Source organism: Macaca nemestrina, chromosome 1, assembly GCF_043159975.1.
Source record: "Macaca nemestrina isolate mMacNem1 chromosome 1, mMacNem.hap1, whole genome shotgun sequence".
Taxonomy (NCBI): domain Eukaryota; kingdom Metazoa; phylum Chordata; class Mammalia; order Primates; family Cercopithecidae; genus Macaca; species Macaca nemestrina.
In genome coordinates this window covers 197,971,353-197,992,405 of record NC_092125.1, presented here as the reverse complement: position 1 = coordinate 197,992,405, position 21,053 = coordinate 197,971,353, and the positions used below count along the sequence as shown (strand labels likewise).

Below are 21,053 nucleotides of genomic sequence, written 5' to 3'. Positions count from 1 at the left end.
ATAGCCAAGTAATGGCTGGGGAATAGGCATTGTATATACCTGCATGCTGCTCATCAGGTGTCTCTTCTTTGAAGTTTGGAAAATTGACATTCTGAGAAGGTATGAGGTAGTTCTCCTGTGAAATAGAGGCCCCATTCTTACCTGCTAAGTTGTTTCCTTATCCCCCATCCTACTCTCATGTTCTTTCAGGGCTGCCAGGCAGAGACAAGCTGAATTTACTGTTTAATAAGTAATTAGTTCGTACAGGACAGAGATTTTAGATACCCGCACTCACTCATGTTCTCTTAATTTCTCTTTCCCTGTTGTTTAGAGCTGGGATCCTAAGTGACCTGAAGATATAAGTGTAGTTTATTCTACACAAACTGGTGATAAATATTCCCTATAATGTAAATCATGTTTCTCCAACGATTAATGTGTTCATTTTGAAAAAGTTTTAGCCCCAAGATTTGTCATACTTTTATATAACAGTAGACCTTTGGAATTCTGCAACTGGAGAAGGAATAGTAACGCTAAGTTATAGAATACAAATACAGAATCACTGGGCTATATTTTGTTTGGTATATACTAGCCAAAATATTGAATGAGAAACTACTGCCTACTGCTTCATTGTCTCATCCAGTGCTACTCAAAAAGTGCGGTCATGTGTACCAACAGGATAGGCATTACCTGAGAGCTTACTTAAAATGCAGATTTCAGGTTCCACCCATACCGACTGAATCAGAATCTTTTTTTTTTTTTTTTTGAGACAGAATTTTGTTCTTGTTGCCCAGGCTGAAGTGTGATGGCATGATGTTGGCTCACCGCAACCTCCGTCTCCCGGGTTTCAGCGATTCTCCTGCCTCAGCCTCCTGAGTAGCTGAGATTACAGGCACGCGCCACCACACGCGGCTAATTTTATATTTTTAGTAGAGACGGGTTTTTCCATGTTGGTCAGGCTGGTCTCGAACTCCTGACCTCAGGTGATCTGCCCGCCATGGCCTCCCAAAGTGCTGGGGTTACAGACGTGAGCCACCACACCCAGCCAGAATCTGTCCTTTAACAAGGTCCAAAGGGGATGTACATTAACATTGGAGAAGCACTATACTAGACTACCCTCTTTTTCTTGTTTTTTTGAGACAGAATCTCACTGGAGTGCGGTGGCACCATCTCAGCTCACTGTAACCTCCTCTGCGTCCCAGGTTTAAGCAATTCTCATGCCTCAGCCTCCAGTAGCTAGGATTATAGGTGGCGCCACCGTGCCGATACGTTTTTTTGTATTTTTAGTACAGATGGGGTTTCACCATGTTGGCCACACTGGTCTCAAACTCCGGACCTCAAGTGATCTGCCCGCCTCGGCCTCCCAAAGTGCTGGATTACAGGCATGAGCTGCCATGCCTGGCCTACCCTCTTACTTTTATCCAACAGCAGAAGTCAGATAGCCCAGACCAAAGCTCAAGTCTTCTGGTGAGCTTCTAGAATTTCAGAACTAACCTGAGGGAATTAGGCTGAAAGGAGAAGAGATCCCCAAAACCAAGAACTCTGACTTGGTTAATAGCTACTGATGCACATGAAGGCAACATGTTCTCTGAGGTATAAACAGAGGTCTTTAGGAACAATCTTAGCTAAGTAGACAGTAGCTGATATTTACTGTAAGCAGAGATTTGTTAGCAAACTAACATTATTTCTTTTTTTTTTTTTTTTTTTTTTGAGACGGAGTCTCACTCTGTCGCCCAGGCTGGAGTGCAGTGGCCGGATCTCAGCTCACTGCAAGCTCCGCCTCCCGGGTTTATGCCATTCTCCTGCCTCAGCCTCCGGAGTAGCTGGGACTACAGGCGTCCGCCACCTCGCCCGGCTAGTTTTTTGTATTTTTTTTAGTAGAGACGGGGTTTCACCGGATTAGCCAGGATGGTCTTGATCTCCTGACCTTGTGATCCGCCCGTCTTGGCCTCCCAAAGTGCTGGGATTACAGGCTTGAGCCACCGCGCCCGGCCAAACTAACATTATTTCTATTTAAACAATGGTTTTCAAGGTGTATAATTTATGTTATGACTTAGACCTTGAATTCTATTGTCGCTTATTTAACATATATTTATTGAGCTCCTACTATGTGTCATATACTCTTAGGTGCTGGGAACATGGAGATTAACAAGACAGACAAGGTCCCAGCTGTGGTGGAGCTTACATTCTAGAAGGGGGAGATAGACAACAAATTGATAAACACATAAGATAGTTTCAGATGGTGATAAGGTGCTATAAGAGTAATAAAATAGGTTAAGGGGATAGAAGTAAGGGAGGAAGAGGGTAGAGAGCTATTTTAGTTGTTAGGGAAGTCCTCTCTTAGGAGACATTTGAGCTAAGTCCCAAATTATGACACAGAATCAACCTTATAACAACCTGAGAGAAGAGCCTTCCAGGCAGGAGGAAGTACAAAGGTTCTAAAGCAGAAGAGAATTTGGATCTTTTTGATGGATAGACAGAAGGTTATGGTGGCTAGAATGTATTGTGTGAGGGGAAAAGTAGTAGGAGATGATTCTGTAGAGGGCCAAATCCTATAGCCTGTTGAAACCATGTGGCATTTTATTATTGTTTTTTGGAATAACTTTATCCAGATTGGCTGTGATGGCTCATACCTGTAATCCCAGCACTTTGGGAGGTCAAGGCAAGAGGATCGCTTGACTGCAGGTGTAGTGTGCACCTGTGGTTCCAGCTACTTGGGAGGCTGAGGTGGAAGCATTGCTTGAACCCAGTGAGCTGTGGTTGTGCCACTGGATTCTAGCCTGGGCAACAGAGAGAGACCCTGTCTCAAAAAATATATATATATAAAAAAAACAGCTGTATCAAGATACAATTCATATACCATAAAATTCACCATTTTAAAATGATTAGGTAGTTTTAGTATATTCACAGAATTGTACAACAACTATCACCACTATTTGATTCCAGAACATGTCACTCCTAAAAGAAAGCCTATATTCCTTAGCAGTTACTCACCATTCCTTCTCTCCCCAACAGCCTGTAGTAACCACTAATCTACTTTCAGTCTCTGGATATACCTATTTTGGACATATCATATATGTGAAATAATACAATATGTGTCCTTTTATGACTGACTTCTATCACTTAGCGTAATATTTTCAAGGTTTATCCTCTTTCCATCAGATGGATATGTCATATTTTGTTAATTCATTTATCAGTTAATGGACGTTTGAATTGTTTCTATTTTTTGGGTATCATGAATAATGCTGCTGTGAATATTGTTGTACATATTTTTGTGTGAACATAAGTTTTTATTTCTCTGGAGTATACACCTAAGAGTGATATAATATATAACAATGTTTAACATCTTTTTTTTTTTTTTGAGATGGAATCTCGCTCTGTCACCTAGGCTGGAGTGCAGTGGCGTGATCTCGGCTCACTGCAAGCTCTGCATCTCAGGTTCACACCATTCTTCTGCCTCAGTCTCCCGAGTAACTGGGACTACAGGTGCCCATCACCACGCCCAGCTATTTTTTTGTATTTTTAGTATAGACAGGGTTTCACTGTGTTAGCCAGGATGGTCTCGATCTCCTGACCTTGTGATCCACCTGTCTCAGCCTCCCAAAGTGCTGGGATTACAGGCGTGATTCACCGCGCCCAGCCAATGTTTAACATCTTGATGAGCTACCTGATTGTTTCCCAAAGTGGCTATGATATTTTACAATCCCATCAGCAATGAATGATAGTTCTAATTTCTGGCCAGGTAGGATTTTATTCTAATTATAATATGAATCCGTTAGAAAATTTTAAGTAGAAGAACAGTATGGATTATTGCTGTTCTAGTTTCTAGTTGTGAAGATCCAACTAGAAACTAGAAGTAGTACCTCCAGTCCACCTCTGTATCTTCCTTGAATAGTTATGTAGGTCAGTGAGTGTCCACAAAATCATTTGTTCATGTTCAAATCACAGTTCATTCCTTCTTCCGTCTTCTCTTTTTCAAATTGTGGTAAAATATGCATAATATAAAATTCACCATTTTAACCATTTTGAAGTATACAGTTCTGTGGCATTAAATACATTCACGCAGTTGTACAACGATCACCATGACCAATCTCTAGAACTTTTTCATCATTCCAAACTGAAACTCTATACCCATTAAACGACAACTCCCTCCTTTTAACCCTTAGCGACCACCATTCTACTTTCTGTCTCTATGAATTTGACCACTGTAGGTACCTCAAATGAGTGGAATCATACAGTATTTGTCCTTTTTTGACTGGCATATTTCACTTAACACGATGACTTCAAGGTTCATCCATGTTGTAGCATGTTAAGATTCCCTTCTATTTTAAGGCTGAATAATAGTCCGTTGTATGTATGTGTCACGTTTTGTTTATTCATTGATCTGTCCATGGATACTTGGGTTGCTTCTTCCTTTTGGTTATTGTGAATAATGCTGCTGTGAACAGAGATGTACAAATATCTGTTGAAGTTCCTGTTTTTTGAGTACATACTCAGAAGCAGAATTTCTGGTTTATATGGTAATTCTATGGTTAATTTTTTGAGAAATTGCCATATCGTTTTATAGTCCCACTAACATTGTACAAGTGTTCTAATTTCACCACATCCCTGATTTTAATTCTGTATCTGTAACCACCTGTAAAGAATGCTACAACTTTAAGGCACCTTTAAGAGAACAATCTCACAAATTTCAATAATTTTGGATTTTCATTAAGTGAATTGACTATTTTGTTTATTTTCTGGAATATAGAGTTTGAAGGCAGGTGACCTTGGGCTGGTTTTCCTTCCCATTGTTTACCATGAACTCTGGGAATTAGGACGAGAATTAGTATGTAAAGAATGTTGGCCCTCTGGGAGCGAGTTCCACATTTCATCTCATCTAAATCCTTACAACAACCTCATGAGACAGCTAGTGTATTTTTTTTCTCATGTTTGAGATTAAAGAAGATTCTCAGAGTGGTTAAGAGTCCTGTTTAAGGTAGCATCCCCTAGAAATGGCAAAGCTGTACTTTCAAACAGAAGTATTTCCAGACCTACTGGCTCTCTCAATTCTAGCAGCCTTCCTGTTCACAGCATCCTGGATATAGTATATTGGGGATTAGAAGTCTTGTATGTCACTAGACAGCTTTTTATGATCTCTATTGTTTTCTGTTGGGCCCAGAACAGATGAAGTAAATGGCAAGATGTTTCTCACACCAGCAGAGGACACTGTCAGCCAACAGAGACGGTGATAGCGGTGGTCTGGGGGCTCAGGAGTTTAGAGCCAACCCTAGTCCTGGTGGGTTGCTGGATGGAGCAACTACGTACCTGCCACCATGGAGAGCTGCCTTAGAAATCTAATTTGTGTATATTGAGTTTTTCAGTATTCAGAAGAGCTCTCTATATATGGTCCTTTGGTAAATAATATTCTGTGCTGCAACTTATTGTTTTCTGTGTTCCAGAACTATACTCAGTCCTTTAAGTGCTTTATTTAATCTTGAGACAACTCTGAGATTGTTACTATTATCCTCATTTAAAATATGAAGGTCAGGCGCGGTGGCTCACTCCTGTAATCCCAGCACTTTGGGAGGCCAAGGTGGGTGGATCACCTGAGGTCAGGAGTTCAAGACCAGCCTGGCCAACATGGCAAAACCCCATCTCTACTAAAAATACAAAATTAGCCAGGCATGGTGGCATATGCCTGTAATCCCAGCTACTTGGAATGCTGAGGCAGGAGAATCGCTTGAACCTGGGAGGTGAAGGTTGCAGTGAGCTGAGATCGTGCCATTGCACAGCAGCCTGGGCAAGAAGAGCAAAACTCTGTCTCAAAAATAAATAAATAAATACATATATACATACATACATACATACAAGAATTAGCCAGATGTGGTGGCGGGTACCTGTGATCCCAGCTACTCGGGAGGCTAAGGAAGGAGAATTGCTTGAACCTGGGAGGCAGATGTCTCTGAGCCGAGATTGTGCCGCTGCATTCCAGCCTGGGCGACAGAGCAAGACTCCATCTCTTTTTTTTTTTTCCATCCAAAAAAAAAAAATAGATAAATAAAATATGAGACCTGAGCCCAGATCTGGCACTGGATCACAAGCTTTTAATCACAAAGTGGTTGAATTGCCTTTTTTTTTTTTTTTCCTTTTTTTGAGACAGAGTCTCACTCTGTCACCCAGGCTGGGGTGCAGTGGCGTGATCTGGGCTCACTGCAACCTCCGCCTCCTGGTTCAAGCGATTCTCATTCCTCAGCCTCCTCAGTAGCTGGGATTACAGGCACACACCACCATGCCTGGCTAATTTTTGTAATTTTAGTAGAGATGGGTTGGCCAGGCTGGTCTTGAACTCCTGACCTCAAGTGATCTGCCTGCCTTGGCTTCTAAGGTGCTGGGATTACAGGCATGAGCCACCATGCCCGGCCTGAATTGCCTTTTACTTTGCACATGAATATTTTCTAACTTACCTATCAAGTGAAACTCAAGAGGAGAATACATGTATGCACAAAGGATTTTGCAGTTCCCTTCCCCATGGCTGACAGCCAGGGTATCTTTCCTTATTATGGGGCTCTGGATACAGGATGGACTGTACTCAAGCCAGAGCTACCTGTCCTTCTCGTTTCCTCAGGTCTGTAACATTGTGGCTGGGCAACGCTGTATTAAAAAGCTGACCGACAACCAGACTTCGACCATGATAAAGGCCACAGCTAGATCCGCTCCAGACAGACAGGAGGAGATCAGTCGCCTGGTCAGTGGGCCTACTCATTTGCTCAGTCATTGGGGCCATTGGTAGCATAAATGTTTTAATGCCCCAGCAGGACCTTCCTTCAGGAGAACCCAAGTCTAGATTTGTTGCCTAGGACTCTATACGGCTGCTCTTCTTTCTTATCGTATAGCTGCTTTGCTTTCTATCTCTTTTTCTCTCCTGTATTACTTTGCTGTGTTATCCTGTCACTTCCCTCATCTTCCACTTTCCCTCTCTTTTTAGGACTATTCTGTGCCAACCCCAGCTTCTCCTTAGGGTTCTCTCCTTGATACCCAGAGGGTGAGCAGTATTGCCAAGCTCTTGCTCTCCTGAGATTGCTCTCTTTTGTCCTGCAGATGAAGAATGCCAGCTACAACTTAGATCCCTACATCCAGGAATTTGGGATCAAAGTGAAGGATGACATGACGGAGGTGACAGGGCGAGTGCTGCCGGCGCCCATCTTGCAGTACGGCGGCCGGGTGAGCAGGGTCAGGGCCAGACAACATCTCAGGGTATATGGGGGTGGTTGGTTTGTATAGCCAGGGGCTTTTGCTCCCCTACCCACCTGACTCTACTGAGGCTCACCTGGGCGCCCCCTCTGCCTATCCCCAGAACCGGGCCATTGCCACACCCAATCAGGGTGTCTGGGACATGCGGGGGAAACAGTTCTACAATGGGATTGAGATCAAAGTCTGGGCCATCGCCTGCTTCGCACCCCAAAAACAGTGTCGAGAAGAGGTGCTCAAGTAAGGAGGGTTCGGTGTAGGGGTGGAAGGGTGGGAAAGACCCTGGAGCTGCCTACCTTCCTGTAGTCCCCAGGGGCCGATACTGATCAGTAATGTGTTCTGTCTTGACTCTGCCTGCATTGTGCTTTCTGGCTCAAACTTCTACCAGTTCCTTTTCTATCGATCTGTGGTCAGGGGAAGTTAATAAGGAGCCATATCTATGTCAAAGATGATGATTTTAGGGCAGGAATCTCCTAAGAGAGGCCTGAATTATTTTATTGTTATAATTATCATTGGTAATAAATAGTAGTAGTGATGACTGTAATGTTTACACCAAAATTGTACTAAAGTACCTAATTTTTATTCTCTCATTTCATCTTTATAGTGAGTAGGTGGTGATATGTCCATTTTCAGGAGACTGAGGCTCAAAAGAGGTTAAGTAACTTGTCCAAAGTTTGCACATGATCAGGAAAGTGTCAGAGTTGGAAGCAAATCAGATCTGAGCTTCAAAACTTGTGTTCCTAATTGGAAACAAAATAGAGCAGCTTGTTTAGCTGGTTGTCAGGGCCTCTGTGCCACCGTAGCTGGGAGTAGATGGCACCAATGAGGAAAGTGTTTTAGCCAAATGATCTAAAGAAACCAGGCAGTAATGGCTTGAGAAGTCAACAACCCCTCCCCTGGAGTCTTTTTTTTTTTTTTTTTTTTTTTTGAGCTAGAGTCTCGCTCTGTAGCCCAGGCTAGATTGTAGTGGCGTGATCTCGGCTCACTGCAAGCTCCATCTCCCGGGTTTACGCCATTTTCCTGCCTCAGCCTCCCGAGTAGCTGGGACCACAGGCGCCCACCACCACGCCTGGCTAATTTTTTGTATTTTTAGTAGAGATGAAGTTTCAGTGTGTTAGCCAGGATTGTCTTGATCTCCTGGCCTTGTGATCCACCTGCTTCGGCCTCCCAAAGTGCTGGGATTACAGGCATGAGCCACCACGCCCAGCCCTTTGTTTGTTTGTTTGTTTGTTTGTTTTATTGAGATAGGTTTAAAATGCCACAAAACTCACAGTTAGTTGTTTCCTACGTATAGCATACAGTTAGTTGGTTATTGCCATGTTTTGAAGTGGTTGCTTCTCATAGTCTCTGGATCTGGAGTGGGATCAGCACACTGTAGGGATGAGGAAGAGTTGATGGAGCCGACCGTTTTGGCTAGACAAGGGTAGTGGGGAAGTATGCCGTGATGAGTTCAGCTGACCTTGGAGTCATGAGAATTCGTTCTTAGCTGGGGTGCGGTGGTGCGTGCCTGTAATCCTGGCTACTCAGAAGGCTGAGGCAGGAGGATCACTTCAGCCCAGGAGTTTGCTGGGCAATATAGATTCTATAAGTTCTAGGTCAGGCACGGTGGCTCCTTTCTGTAAACCCAGCAGTTTGGGAGGCTGAGGTGGGCAGATCACGAAGTCAGTAGTTTGAGACCAGCCTGGCCAATATGGTGAAACTCCGTCTCTACTAAAAATACAAAAATTAACCAGGCGTAGTGGCACGTGCCTGTAGTCCCAGCTACTCAGGAGGCTGAGGCAGGAGAATTGCTTGAACCCAGGAGGTGGAGGTTGCAGTGAGCTAAGGTTGTGCCACTGCACTCCAACCTGGTGACAGAGCGAGACTCAGTCTCAAAAAAAAAAAAAAAAAGTTCTAACAGCTCCTGATGGATCTGGGGACTATGGGACCTGCCCTTGCTCTTCTTCCCTTACCCCTCACGGCTGCACAAACAACCATCATAATTGTGGTTCCTTGCAAATGGGTTCTTGTCTCCTTTCCTGAGTTCTTTTTTTTTTTTTTTTTTTGAAACGGAGTCTTGCCCTGTAGCCCAGGTACAGTGGCACGATCTCGGCTCACTGCAAGCTCCGTCTCCTGGGTTCATGCCAGACTCCTGCCTCAGCCTCCTGAGCAGCTGGGACCACAGGCACCCGCCGCCATACCCAGCCAATTTTTTGTATTTTTAGTAGAGACGGGGTTTCACCGTGTTAGCCAAGATGGTCTTGATCTCCTGACCTCGTGATCTGCCCACCTCGGCCTCCCAGCGTTCTGGGATTACAGGTGTGAGCCACTGCGCCTGGCCTTTTTCTGAGTTCTTTAGCCCCTATTTAAGCCAGCCTGCTTGGCAGTATTGGAAAGGCTCCCAGCTTTTTGCCTTTGTGCCATAGTCTCTACATAGTAGTTCTATTCTCTGTGTGCTCTTGTGTTTCTCCCATGTCCTTCCCTTGTCCATTTCTTTTGGGATAATCTATTGTTTTGGCCATTTTGGGGTATGGGCACCAGTAAACCCAGAACCTCAAACTTGGAAGAGTTTATCAGACATTCCCTTCCCCCAGTGACACCTAGTTGTAAGGGGTAAGAATGTGGCTTTTTCATGTGGGTCATTAGTAGCCAGTTAAATCTGTGGTTCTGACTGGGCTAACGGTAAAGATTTCCAAGTCATCTATGGCAGTGGCTGAGATTGTCCAGTGAGAATGTACATAGTAAGTGGAGATTGAAGATATAACTTAGAGGAACTGGAAAATAAACAGAGCAAAGTTCCTAAGTGTGTATGGGGTGATGGGATCCAGAGCACTGAGAAAGGGCATCCTTTCCACTGAGAAAGTGGGAGAAGACATGAGGGTGCTATGGGGTTCAACAAACTAGTAGTTGGGGGATGATGGATGATAGAGTTCTAGATGCAACCCTCAATTTTTTTCTGGCTAAAGAGGCCCTATTACTTTAGCTATATCACCTTTAAGATGGGATTTTAGGGCCTTCCTCATGTTAAACATCTCACAATAGTTTGTGGCCCCCAGCACTGGACACAGTATTCCAAGTGTAGTCTGGTAGTAGAGAGAAGATTGGAAATACGTCTTTCCTTGAAGTTGAGACCCACTATTCATGAAATCTGATAACATACTGGCTTTTTAATAGCTACATTGCAGTTGTATACAGGGCAGAGAAATGGAAAACATACTATTAATGGTCAAAGCCCTAGCTGTTATTTACGTGAAACAGTGGTTAGGTAATGTTTTTTTATTCTAACATTCATTTTGAAAAAAATTTTTTAAGATAAATATAGAGAATAACATGTATCCATCCAGTTTTGTCATATTTATCCTTTTTTAAATGTAAATATTACAGGTAAATTTGATGTTCCTTCATGTCCTCCACCCTAGTCCCATTCCTCCCTTCTTTTTTTTGACAGTCTCGCTCTTGCCCAGGCTGGAGTGCAGTGGCACAATCTTGGCTCACTACAGCCTCTGCCTCCTGTTTCATGCAATTCTCCTGCTTCAACCTCCTGAGTAGCTGGGATTACAGGCACTCACCACCATGCCCAGCTAGGTTTTTTTGTGTTTTTGGTAGAGACAGGGTTTCATCAGATTGGCCAGGCTGGTCTCGAAGTCCTGACCTCAAGTAATCTGCCTACCCTGGCCTCCCAAAGTGCTGAGATTACAGGTGTGAGCCACTGTGCTGGCCCCATTCCTCCCTTCTGATGAAGCCACTGTTATGAATTATTGTAACTATCCTATTCAATTTATATACCTATATATAAATGATTTTAAATTTTGCATAATAGTATTTACCGTATTTATTTTTCTTGTGTGTTTTTACTAAATATGTGAAAAAATACTTTCTCACAAAACTATCACATTGCTATTTATATGCTATATAATAATATCTCCTAAACAACTGCTTCCATGGTCGTCTTGTACATTGTTTTTAAATTTAAATGGAAGATTATCACAAATTAAATTTCCTGCTGCTTATTTCAGTTTTTGAGTATCTTTATGTAGCTTGATTTTTTTACTCTACTGCATGTGTGTCCTCTCTTCCAACTTTGTCTTCCTCTCCAGGGTAAAGCCCTAAAGCCAAAGGAAGGAAGCTTAATAATTGGCTCTTAGGTTTCAAAGAACCAGTTGGGAAGGAGGGAACTCATTTTTACTGAGCATCTCCTGTGCTCCCGTCACTGTTGGAACCTCTGCTTTGAGCAGAAAGGCCTTACACATGGGCATCTGCCTATTTCTTTGGACATGTAATGGAGCACAGGAATCAGCTGCTTGAGTGGGGCAAGGTGGGAACCCTGAGAATTCCCATAGGTCCCTTTTCTGGGCTTCCTCATCTCCTTGCTTGTACCATCGAACACTTAGCAAGTACTCTCTTACCTTACTCAACTATAAATGTATTTTTTACATTAGCTATTATTGTGTATCATTCATGTTAGAATCTCAGTGTTAGCTGGGTGCAGTGGCTCATGCCTGTAATTCCAGCACTTTGGGAGGCTGAGGTGGGAGGATCACTTGAGTCCAGGAACTTGAGATCAGCCTGGGCAACATAGTGAGATCCCATCTCTACTAAAAAGAAAAAAAGTTAGCCAGGCATGGTGGCATGCCTCTAGTCCTATCTACTCAGGAGGCTGAGATGGGATGATTGTTTTAGCCTGGCAGCTCGAGGCTTGAGTGAGCCCAGATTGTGCCATTGTACTCCATCCTGGATGACAGAGCACCCTGTCTCAAGAAAAAAAACCAAAAAACCAATCTCTCAGTGCCTCTTACAGTGCTAAACACCTAAGATGGATGGATTTTTGTCAGAAGAATTCAAGTGAGACTCACTGCCTCCTTTGTGACCATGCATGTGTACAGGAACTTCACAGACCAGCTGCGGAAGATTTCCAAGGATGCGGGGATGCCTATCCAGGGTCAGCCTTGTTTCTGCAAATATGCCCAGGGGGCAGACAGCGTGGAGCCTATGTTCCGGCATCTCAAGAACACCTACTCAGGGCTGCAGCTCATTATTGTCATCCTGCCAGGGAAGACGCCAGTGTATGGTACAGTTCTCTTGGGACAGTGATAATGGTGATAGGACTCTTCTCAGCGTAGCTCCCTGGGGTCTCCTGGGAAGGACTCAGTCTAGAGTCTTGGCTTTGACCAGAGCTGTTACTTAATGTCAGTGCTCCTCTTAGGAGAAATAGCATGCCTGAGCCATTGAGTGATTCCAGATCCTAATTATCTGCACACACTCCTTCCCAACAACATTTACTGGGGTCCTTTGTGTGCTGGTCCTTATGCCAGGCTAAGCTGGGCCAGGTACAGAGATGGGTTGGTCTAGATTCCTATCCTTAGGAGTGCGTTGTTTATCTGGACATTGTGCAGCACAACCAAGCAGAATATGTGGTCCTGTTAGTATCGTGTTGCCTGGTAATTACTTGGACTTTTTGAGAGACTTGCTATCTCTCCTCTTTTCCTCTCATTTTTTAGAATAGGAATGACTATATAAATTTCTGTCACAGCACTTTTCTTTTATGCCATTTTCCGTCTCCATCTCTCCTGCTTCAAAGGAGTAAGAGTTCCTCTTACCTTGTTCAACTCCTCTGTGTTCTCTTTCCCAACCCATCCTGCTACCTTTGGGACTTCATGCCTTTCAACCCTCAAATATATTCAGATCCGCCATCCTAATGCACATTACCACAAATTTGCCATCTCTTTTAGCTTTTGTCTTCCTGTTTCCTTCATTGAACTTTTTGAGGCCTGGTACAGTGGTTCACACCTGTAATTGTAGCACTTTGGAATGCCAAGGTGAGAGGATCGCTTGTGCCCAGGAATTCGAGGCCACTCTGGGCAACAAAGCAAGACCTCATCTCTACGAAAAAATAAAGTTAGCCAGTCATGTTGTGCACCTTGGCCCCAGCTACTTGGGAGTCTGAGGCTAGAGGATTTCTTGAACCCAAGAGGTTGAGGCTGCAGTGAGCCGCAATTGTGCCACTGTACTTCAGCTTAGGTAACGTAGTGATGAGACCTTGTCTCAAAACAAAACAAAAAAAACCTTTTTGAATGAGTTCTCTGTATTCTCTATGTCTCTTTCAGCCATCTTGCCTTCTGTCTACCTTTCACCTAAATCTCTGCACAGGCTTGCCAATGACTTTTCTCAGTTGTCCTCTTGACTTCTGGATATTTTCTTCTATCTCTCCTTATTTATTTTTGTCATTACTAGGAATCCTTGGTGTTCTACAGGTTCCTGTTGTCTGCCTTCTCATTCTGCCTTTACATTTTATTAAAATTCCCATTCATTTCATTTGCTTCAATCATCACCTATTATTATATGTGATTAAAATCTTGATTCAACCCTTGAACCCTCTGCAACTTCTGTCTGTCCCTTTGGCCTCTCTGCCTTTCTTCTTCAAGAGGTTATTGATCACCTATTATGTATGGAACACTGTGCAAGATCTGGATATATTGATGAATAAAACAAATATAGTGTCTGCTCTTAGAAAGTGTTTTATTGGACCATCTCTTCAGTAGTTTGTCCTCTCTATAAACCTTGTCTTTCCTACTTCTGTATTTGACATCACAGTTGCTTCTAAGTACCTTCATTCAAACTTTGGAGACAGTCTGTCCTTTTGCTTCACCTTCATTGTTCTTCTTCACATTTTTCTCAAGATAATATGCCCTGCTCTTGATCCACACTTCTCAACTGAGTTCTAACCTTCCTTTTTTTCTTTTTTTTGAGACAGAGTCTTGCTCTGTTGCCCAGGCTGGAGTGCAGTGGTGCCATCTCAGCTCACCGCAACCTCCGCCTCCCGGGTTCAAGTGATTCTCGTGCCTCAGCCTCGAAAGCAGCTGGGATATTACAGGTGCGCACTACCACTCCTGGCTAATTTTTGTATTTTTAGTACAGATGGGGTTTCACCATGTTGGCCAGGCTGGTCTCGAACTCCTGACCTCAAGTGATCTGCCCGCCTCGGCCTCCCAAAGTGCTGGGATAACAGGCATGAGCCACCATGCCCTGCCTCAAGACTTTCTTGAATGGGTTCCAAGTAAGACTTTTTGTGACTCTACTATCAAAAATACCTTCATTGGTTACTATTAATTACTGCATAAAGGGTTTTAATGGACCTGATCTTAGTTTAATGTTTTCAGCTTTATCTTGCACTGTTCGCTTGCCACTCATACTGGAATGATTGCTGGTTCTGGAATTGTTGAAGAGAGCTGAATTTGAATTTAATCCTGGCTATACCAGTCAACTGGCTTGGACACATTACCTAACCGTTCTGAGCATCATGAATTAATTATATAAAAAGCAGAATCTAGCACAGTGCCTGGCATGTAGCTGACACTCTGAGTGCTCATTTCTTGTCTGTGGTTTTCAATCTCTGGTTTTGTTCACGTCATTTGCCTTTACTTGGAATATCTGTATCCTCTTCTTCTTGTCCCCCACCTTGCCCTTAAAATTCTCTCCATCCTTTAATACCCAGTTTAAATACTACTTATTTTTTATTCTTGACATTTCACCTGGAGAGTGAACTTATCTCTTTCTGGATTCCTCTAGTGTATCAGACCACTGATCAGTTACTACCTTACTTGATACTTTGTTGTGGAGTGGATCCCATTCTGCTCTGAAATCTTTCCTCTCTATATACACACCTAAGGGAGTGCCTTTCACTGATATGATACTTAGTAATTAACTTATGGAGAGAAGTTGTTTGATCTTCAGTCCTTGTCTTTCTTGGGCCCTTGTATGGATGATAAGGATGCTTTTTAGGAGAACTTCCTTGAGAAAGTATTCATGTTTCTGATTTCCCTCCATTAAAGGGAAAATCCAGTGTTTTGGCTTGGGAATGGTACAGCATGCTTGGGAAAGGCAGTACTTACTCAGAATTTTCCCTTTCCTGGGCTCAATTATGTTACACTTCTCTCTAGCCTCAGATATTTTATTGGGACCTCGAGTTTCTTTCATTTACATGCAGTTCCTTGATTATATCACCTGGACAATCTGACTGGTACTCTTTTTCTGCTGGCTTAGTTCCTAGGCAATGGAGTCATTTGCCTAGGAACTAAGCCAGCAGAAAAGAGCAGCCGTCAGACTCTTCTAAAGACCCTTCACCATCCCTCCTGGGAAGCTGGGTAAAATGGCATCCTCCTTGTGATGGTCAAAGCAAGGTCCCATTGGCATTTGGTTGCCCTGAGAGTGTAGAAGGACAGTGTCACATTTGCCCTGTTCTGATCAGGTAGTATACCTATCCTGTCTTTAGTATATTTAATTGCTTCCTCTCCACTAAACTGATATTTTTTTTTAATGTAAACTTTTTATTAAATTGTATATATAGAAATCTTACATGTTCAGCTTAGTGATATTTCATAAAGTGTCACAACAGCGTAACCAGCACCCAGTTCAGCAGCAGAACCTTACCACAGCCCGAGTCACTACAACCTCCTACCAGTGGTAACCACTATTCTGGCTTCTAATACCATAGGTTAGTTTTGCCTATATTTAAACTTTATATAAATAGAATCATATAGTATATACTTTTTTTGTGTCTGACTTCTTTCATGCAACATAAAGTTGTGGTTTGTTATAGTTTTTCCATCATATGAATATAACACAATTTCCATCTATTTATCCGTTCTGTTAATGTACATATTTGGATTGTTTCCAGTTTTTGACTATTGAAAATAATGCTTCAGGCTGGGTGCAGTGACTCATGCCTGTAATCCTAGCACTTTGGGAGGCCGAGGCAAGTGAATCACCTGAGGTGAGGAGTTTGATACAAGTCTGGCCAACATGGTGAAGCCCCGTCTCTACTAAAAATACAAAACATGAACTGGGTGTGGTGGCGGGTGCCTGTAATCCCAGCTACTCGGGAGGCTGAGGCAGGAGAATTGCTTGAACTCGGGAGGTGGAGGTTGCAGTGAGCTGAGATCATGCCACTGCACTCCAGCCTGGGCAACAGAGGAAGACTCTGTCTCAAAAAAATAATAATGATAATAATAGTAATGCTTCAGTGAACACTCTTCTATGTGTCCTTTGAACATATATAACCATTTTTTCTTGGGAGTATATCCAGGAGTGGATTTTAAGTATATCAATTTATCCTTTCACCAGCAGTGTGTAAGAGTTCTAGATAATGCCGGGCACGGTGGCTCACGCCTGTAATCCCAGCACTTTGGGAGGCCAAGGCGGGCAGATCACGAAGTCGGGAGATCGAGACCAGCCTGGCTAACACGGTGAAACCCCATCTCTACTAAAAATGCAAAAAAATTAGCCGGGCGTGGCAGCGGGCGCCTGTAGTCCCAGATACTTGGGAGGCTGAGGCAGGAGAATGGTGTGAACCCGGGAGGCGGAGCTTGTAGTGAGCCGAGATTGCGCCACTGCACTCCAGCCTGGGCGACTGAGCGAGACTCCATCTCAAAAAAAAAAGAGTTCTAGATAGTTTATATCCTTACCAAACTTGGAATCCATCTCAAAAAAAAAAAAAGAACAGGAATCCCGGGGTCATGAAGATACTATTTTTAAGTGTTTTTTTTTTAATGATTAAAAAAAAATCATTCATGTTTAGAATTAATCTATCTCTAAATGGAGCAAAAACTGTTGCTTTTCTTTTCCATGGCAGTGGTGCAGAGCTTAGACTCTTAGCTTCCTACCCACACTTGGATTCAGCAAATGTACCCAGGGTAAAAGCAACTGCTGAAGATAGCTCACCTCTGAGATTTTTTTTTTCTCCCTCTCTGGAATTTTACCCCCTCTAGTTCTTGTTTTCTCAGCATTCTCTGCTGCCTTTAAAAAGATGATTTTTATATTTTATCTGGCTTTTCTGAGTGCTATCTGTAGAACTGGCTTGCCACTATTCCATCTCTCTTGGAAGTAGATATGATCTTTTTAAACATGCTCAAATCTCTTCCATTGAAAGCATACCAAATTGTTGGTCAGTCCTACATTTTCTTCCTGATACCTTAGATCACTACAACAATTTTTGCCTCTGTACACTAATTTTTTTTTAACCTTAATATCACTAATTCCAGAGGATATTTCTGGTCCTGATTTTACCTCATCTCTTAGACGCATTTCACTTTGTTGACCACTTGCTCCTTCTTGAAACACTCTCTTCCCTTGGCAGTCGTGATACAACATTATCTTGGTCTCCCTTCTAGCTTTCTGGATTTTTTGTCCTTTGCTGACTCATCTTCTTGTTCTGCCAATACTGGGAGTTCCTCAAGATTCAGATCTAGGTTGTCTTCTCTTTTTACTATGTTATCTTCCTTAGTGATCTCAAGATCATGCCTTCAACTACTCTCTGTACCTAATTATCACACAAATTTGCATCTCCATTTCAGACTACTCTTTTGAGCATTGAACCACGAGACCCATTCACTTAGTTGATATCCTTACTGAGATGACCAAAAAACTACTTCAGACTCAAAATGTGTCACAAATAATTTATGGCCTATTTTTATTTTATTTTATTTTATTTTATTTTATTTTATTTTATTTCATTTATTTTTCCAAGACGGAATCTTACTCTGTCACCTAGGCTGGAGTGCAGTGGTGTGATCTCGTCTCACTGCAACCTCTGCCTCCCAAGTTCAAGCGAATCTCCTGCCTCAGTCTCCCAAGTAGCTGGGACTACAGGCGCGTGCCACCACACCCAGCTATTTTTTTGTATTTTTAGTAGAGACGGGGTTTCACTGTGTTAGCCAGGATGGTCTCGATCTCCTGACCTCGTGATCCACCTGCCTCGTCCTCCCAAAGTGCTAGGATTACAGGCATGAGCCACCGCGCCCGGCCCTCACCCGTCTTGTTAATCTAAGCTACCCTTATATCCTCTAATAGGTCAGTCTAGTGACCACATTCTTTCTCTTACAACATGCTCCCCTTGTTCTTCTTTTTAGCTGCTATGGTCTTTCTGTTTCTCAGACACGTCTTGCTATCTTCTAGCAGGGTGCATTTTTGCATGTTGTTCCCTCTGCCTAGAATGCTCTCTCTCAAACTCCCTCTCCTCTAAGTCCTTTGCTGTCCTCAGATTTCATTTCAATCATTACCTACTCAAGAATCCTTTCCTGACTAGGTTTTTATTTCTTATTTTATGCTGTCATTGTTCCATGAAGTTTTCTGTCGTGTCATTTATCAGTGTTGTAATTTTCACAGTTTTTAAAATTAGTCCCTATTTAGTAAGCACTATGAGAGCAGGGACCTTACGTGTTTCCTGTCATCATTGTGTTCGCTAGCACCTCATACACTGCCTGGCATCTAGTAGGCATTCAGTAAATGTTTGTTGAATGCACTAATCATTTCTCTCCCCGCCCATAGCTGAGGTGAAACGTGTTGGAGATACACTCTTGGGAATGGCTACACAGTGTGTGCAGGTGAAGAATGTGGTCAAGACCTCACCTCAGACTCTGTCCAACCTCTGCCTCAAGATCAATGTCAAACTTGGTGGCATTAACAACATCCTAGTCCCACACCAGCGGTATGAACTCTGTTGTCCACTTGCCCTTTTCAAGGTACCATGCTGGGAATTGATGAAGAGATAGGACCCTGGCCAGGCAGAGTGAATCAGACACAAGGGGGAGAAGAGCAGAGTGGGTATTGGATGGTGCCAGCTAGAGAAGACCCAACGCCTCACCATTTTGTTTTCTCTTCCTTGCTCAGCTCTGCCGTTTTTCAACAGCCAGTGATATTCCTGGGAGCAGATGTTACACACCCCCCAGCAGGGGATGGGAAAAAACCTTCTATCACAGCAGTGAGTGATATTCTCCAGCTGCCTCATAAAGTTCTCCTCTTCACTCTGAGTCCTCAAAACTGCCCATGATTTCCTTCCCTCAGCTCTGGCTCTTGACCCTTCATAAGATCTCCATTTAGCTCGCTATTCCCAATTCCCATTCCCTTGATATGTCATAAAGGTAGCTCTGTATGGTGTCTTTTTTCAGGGAGAGTAGTGAGAGTGTAGCCAGAGACTTGACTCATTCTGCATCACTCTTGCTCTGCATTTGAATGTCTGTCTCCCCATGCCTGCTTTTGGCATGTAGGAGAGGGACTGTATCTTCTCTGAAATCCCTTTAAAGGGAGTTACTTAGTTGATGGGACTATCCTTTCCTCTGCCCATCCTCACTGTGTAATAGATTAGATATTTTTCCTATCTCTCTCCTGACTTTTCTGCTCTTTGTCTCCTAGGGGCTTCCAAATTGCTAGGGATCAGACTTCCTTTCCCACTTGTGTTTCCTAAACCCTCACATTTCTGTAGGCACACTGGTCTTAACCTCAGTAAGTGCAGGGAAACCCTATAATACGCTTATCCCTGTTTTTCTTGTGGCCATCCCTCCTAGGCTTTGGCCACTGTCTCCTTTCTAAATGGCGTTTCTTCCATCAACCACAAGAACGCTGTTACTATGGTCATGATTCCTGGGTAGATTAGCATTTGAATGGGAAAAAGGATAAACTTGGGACTGGAAGAGGCCATTGTTTGATCTAGTAGTACTAAACCTTCACACGCTCCTCTGCAAAGGGTAGAGAAATCAATTTATCAAGTACCTACTGTGGGCTAGGCCCTGTGTAAGGTGCTTAATATGGACTGCAGTAGCACTGCAAGCAGGTGTTCTTATCAACATCTGAGAAGGGGAAAAAAGATCAGAGAGATTGAGTAACTTCTGCTTGTGTGATAGAATAGAGATTGAAACCAGGGCTCTTTGAATCCCAAGCCCTACTCATTCAGTTGCAGTTTTCTTGCTAAGAAGCCTTTCCACAAACCCATAGCCTGACAGTGAGGGTGAAGGTTCTAGGAGCTAATCCTTTTTCTCTGACTGTCAGGTGGTAGGCAGTATGGATGCCCACCCCAGCCGATACTGTGCTACTGTGCGGGTACAGCGACCACGCCAAGAGATCATTGAAGACTTGTCCTACATGGTGCGTGAGCTCCTCATCCAGTTCTACAAGTCCACCCGCTTCAAGCCTACCCGCATCATCTTCTACCGAGATGGGGTCCCTGAAGGCCAGCTACCCCAGGTAGGGCCCACAGTAGGTGGAGAAAACCTTCACATCATGGCTGGAAAGCTAGGTGCTACTACCTTTTCTAAGCTATTGGCACTGGGAGGTGTGTCACTTCTTCGGGAACTTTGCTAAATGGGGTAGACTTGGGGGCAAGGATGGCAACTGAGGGATGGAGTATACAAGCATCTGTAGATTTTTCTTCTCATAATAGAAGACTCTCAGTGCCTATTTAAGTAGTTGGTTCCTGTTGGAGACTGATTGTTTAGACCAGTGATTCTCAAATGCTAGCTTACATTAAGATCACCTGGAGGGCTTGTTAAAACAGCTTTAAGGGCTCTACCCTTAGAGTTTCTGATTCAATGAGTCTTGGATGAGGGCCAAGAATTTACAATACTGACAAGTTCTTAGGCGATGCTGATAGTCTGGAGATTGCATTTGAGGACTAATGCTGTTTTGACCTTCCTTCATAATACTCCTCCTATTCATTCTCACTGCCAGTCTTCATTTTTTTTTTTTAACTTCTATCCTGAACTGGTATCCTTGACTACCGTTTAATAGTATTATAATTTCTGTTCCAGTGAACTTCTTGTGTGCCATGAACTGTGCTAAGCACTTCACGTTTTTGTGTGTGTGTGTGTGTGTGTGTGTTTTCCTAAATCTGAGAGGAAACATGTTTTATTTAATGCTTTACAATAGTCCTATGGAATAATAGTGTATTTACATTTAACAGATGAGAAAGCAGGCTTGGAAATGTTACATGATTCTTTAATGTCATCAAAGCTAATTAGGAGTGGAACTGGGATTCATACACATTGGTCTGATTCCATAGTTTATGCTCTTAACTGTTAGGCCCAGTTTCTTTTTTTCTT

At 43.1% G+C, this 21,053-nt stretch overlaps 1 protein-coding gene and 1 long non-coding RNA gene across 5 annotated transcripts in view; both read left to right on the top strand.

Moving 5' to 3' along the window:
• The window catches only part of LOC105494705 (argonaute RISC component 1), a 47,313-nt gene that overhangs the window by 12,456 nt on the left and 13,804 nt on the right, over positions 1-21,053 (top strand). For 3 of the 4 annotated variants that reach the window (XM_011763412.3, XM_071096090.1, XM_071096092.1), the window contains 7 exons: positions 6,584-6,703; positions 7,057-7,188; positions 7,313-7,446; positions 12,069-12,253; positions 18,508-18,667; positions 18,850-18,940; positions 20,005-20,199. In XM_011763412.3, coding sequence (XP_011761714.1) covers positions 6,584-6,703; positions 7,057-7,188; positions 7,313-7,446; positions 12,069-12,253; positions 18,508-18,667; positions 18,850-18,940; positions 20,005-20,199 — 1,017 coding nt within the window. The remainder of the gene's footprint in view (positions 1-6,583; positions 6,704-7,056; positions 7,189-7,312; positions 7,447-12,068; positions 12,254-18,507; positions 18,668-18,849; positions 18,941-20,004; positions 20,200-21,053) is intronic. The other variant, XM_011763413.3, reaches the window with a different exon arrangement.
• Positions 2-5,799, top strand: LOC139363226 (uncharacterized). Its single transcript, XR_011623183.1, has 2 exons — positions 2-3,462; positions 5,138-5,799. It is a non-coding gene; the product is annotated as an uncharacterized lncRNA (long non-coding RNA).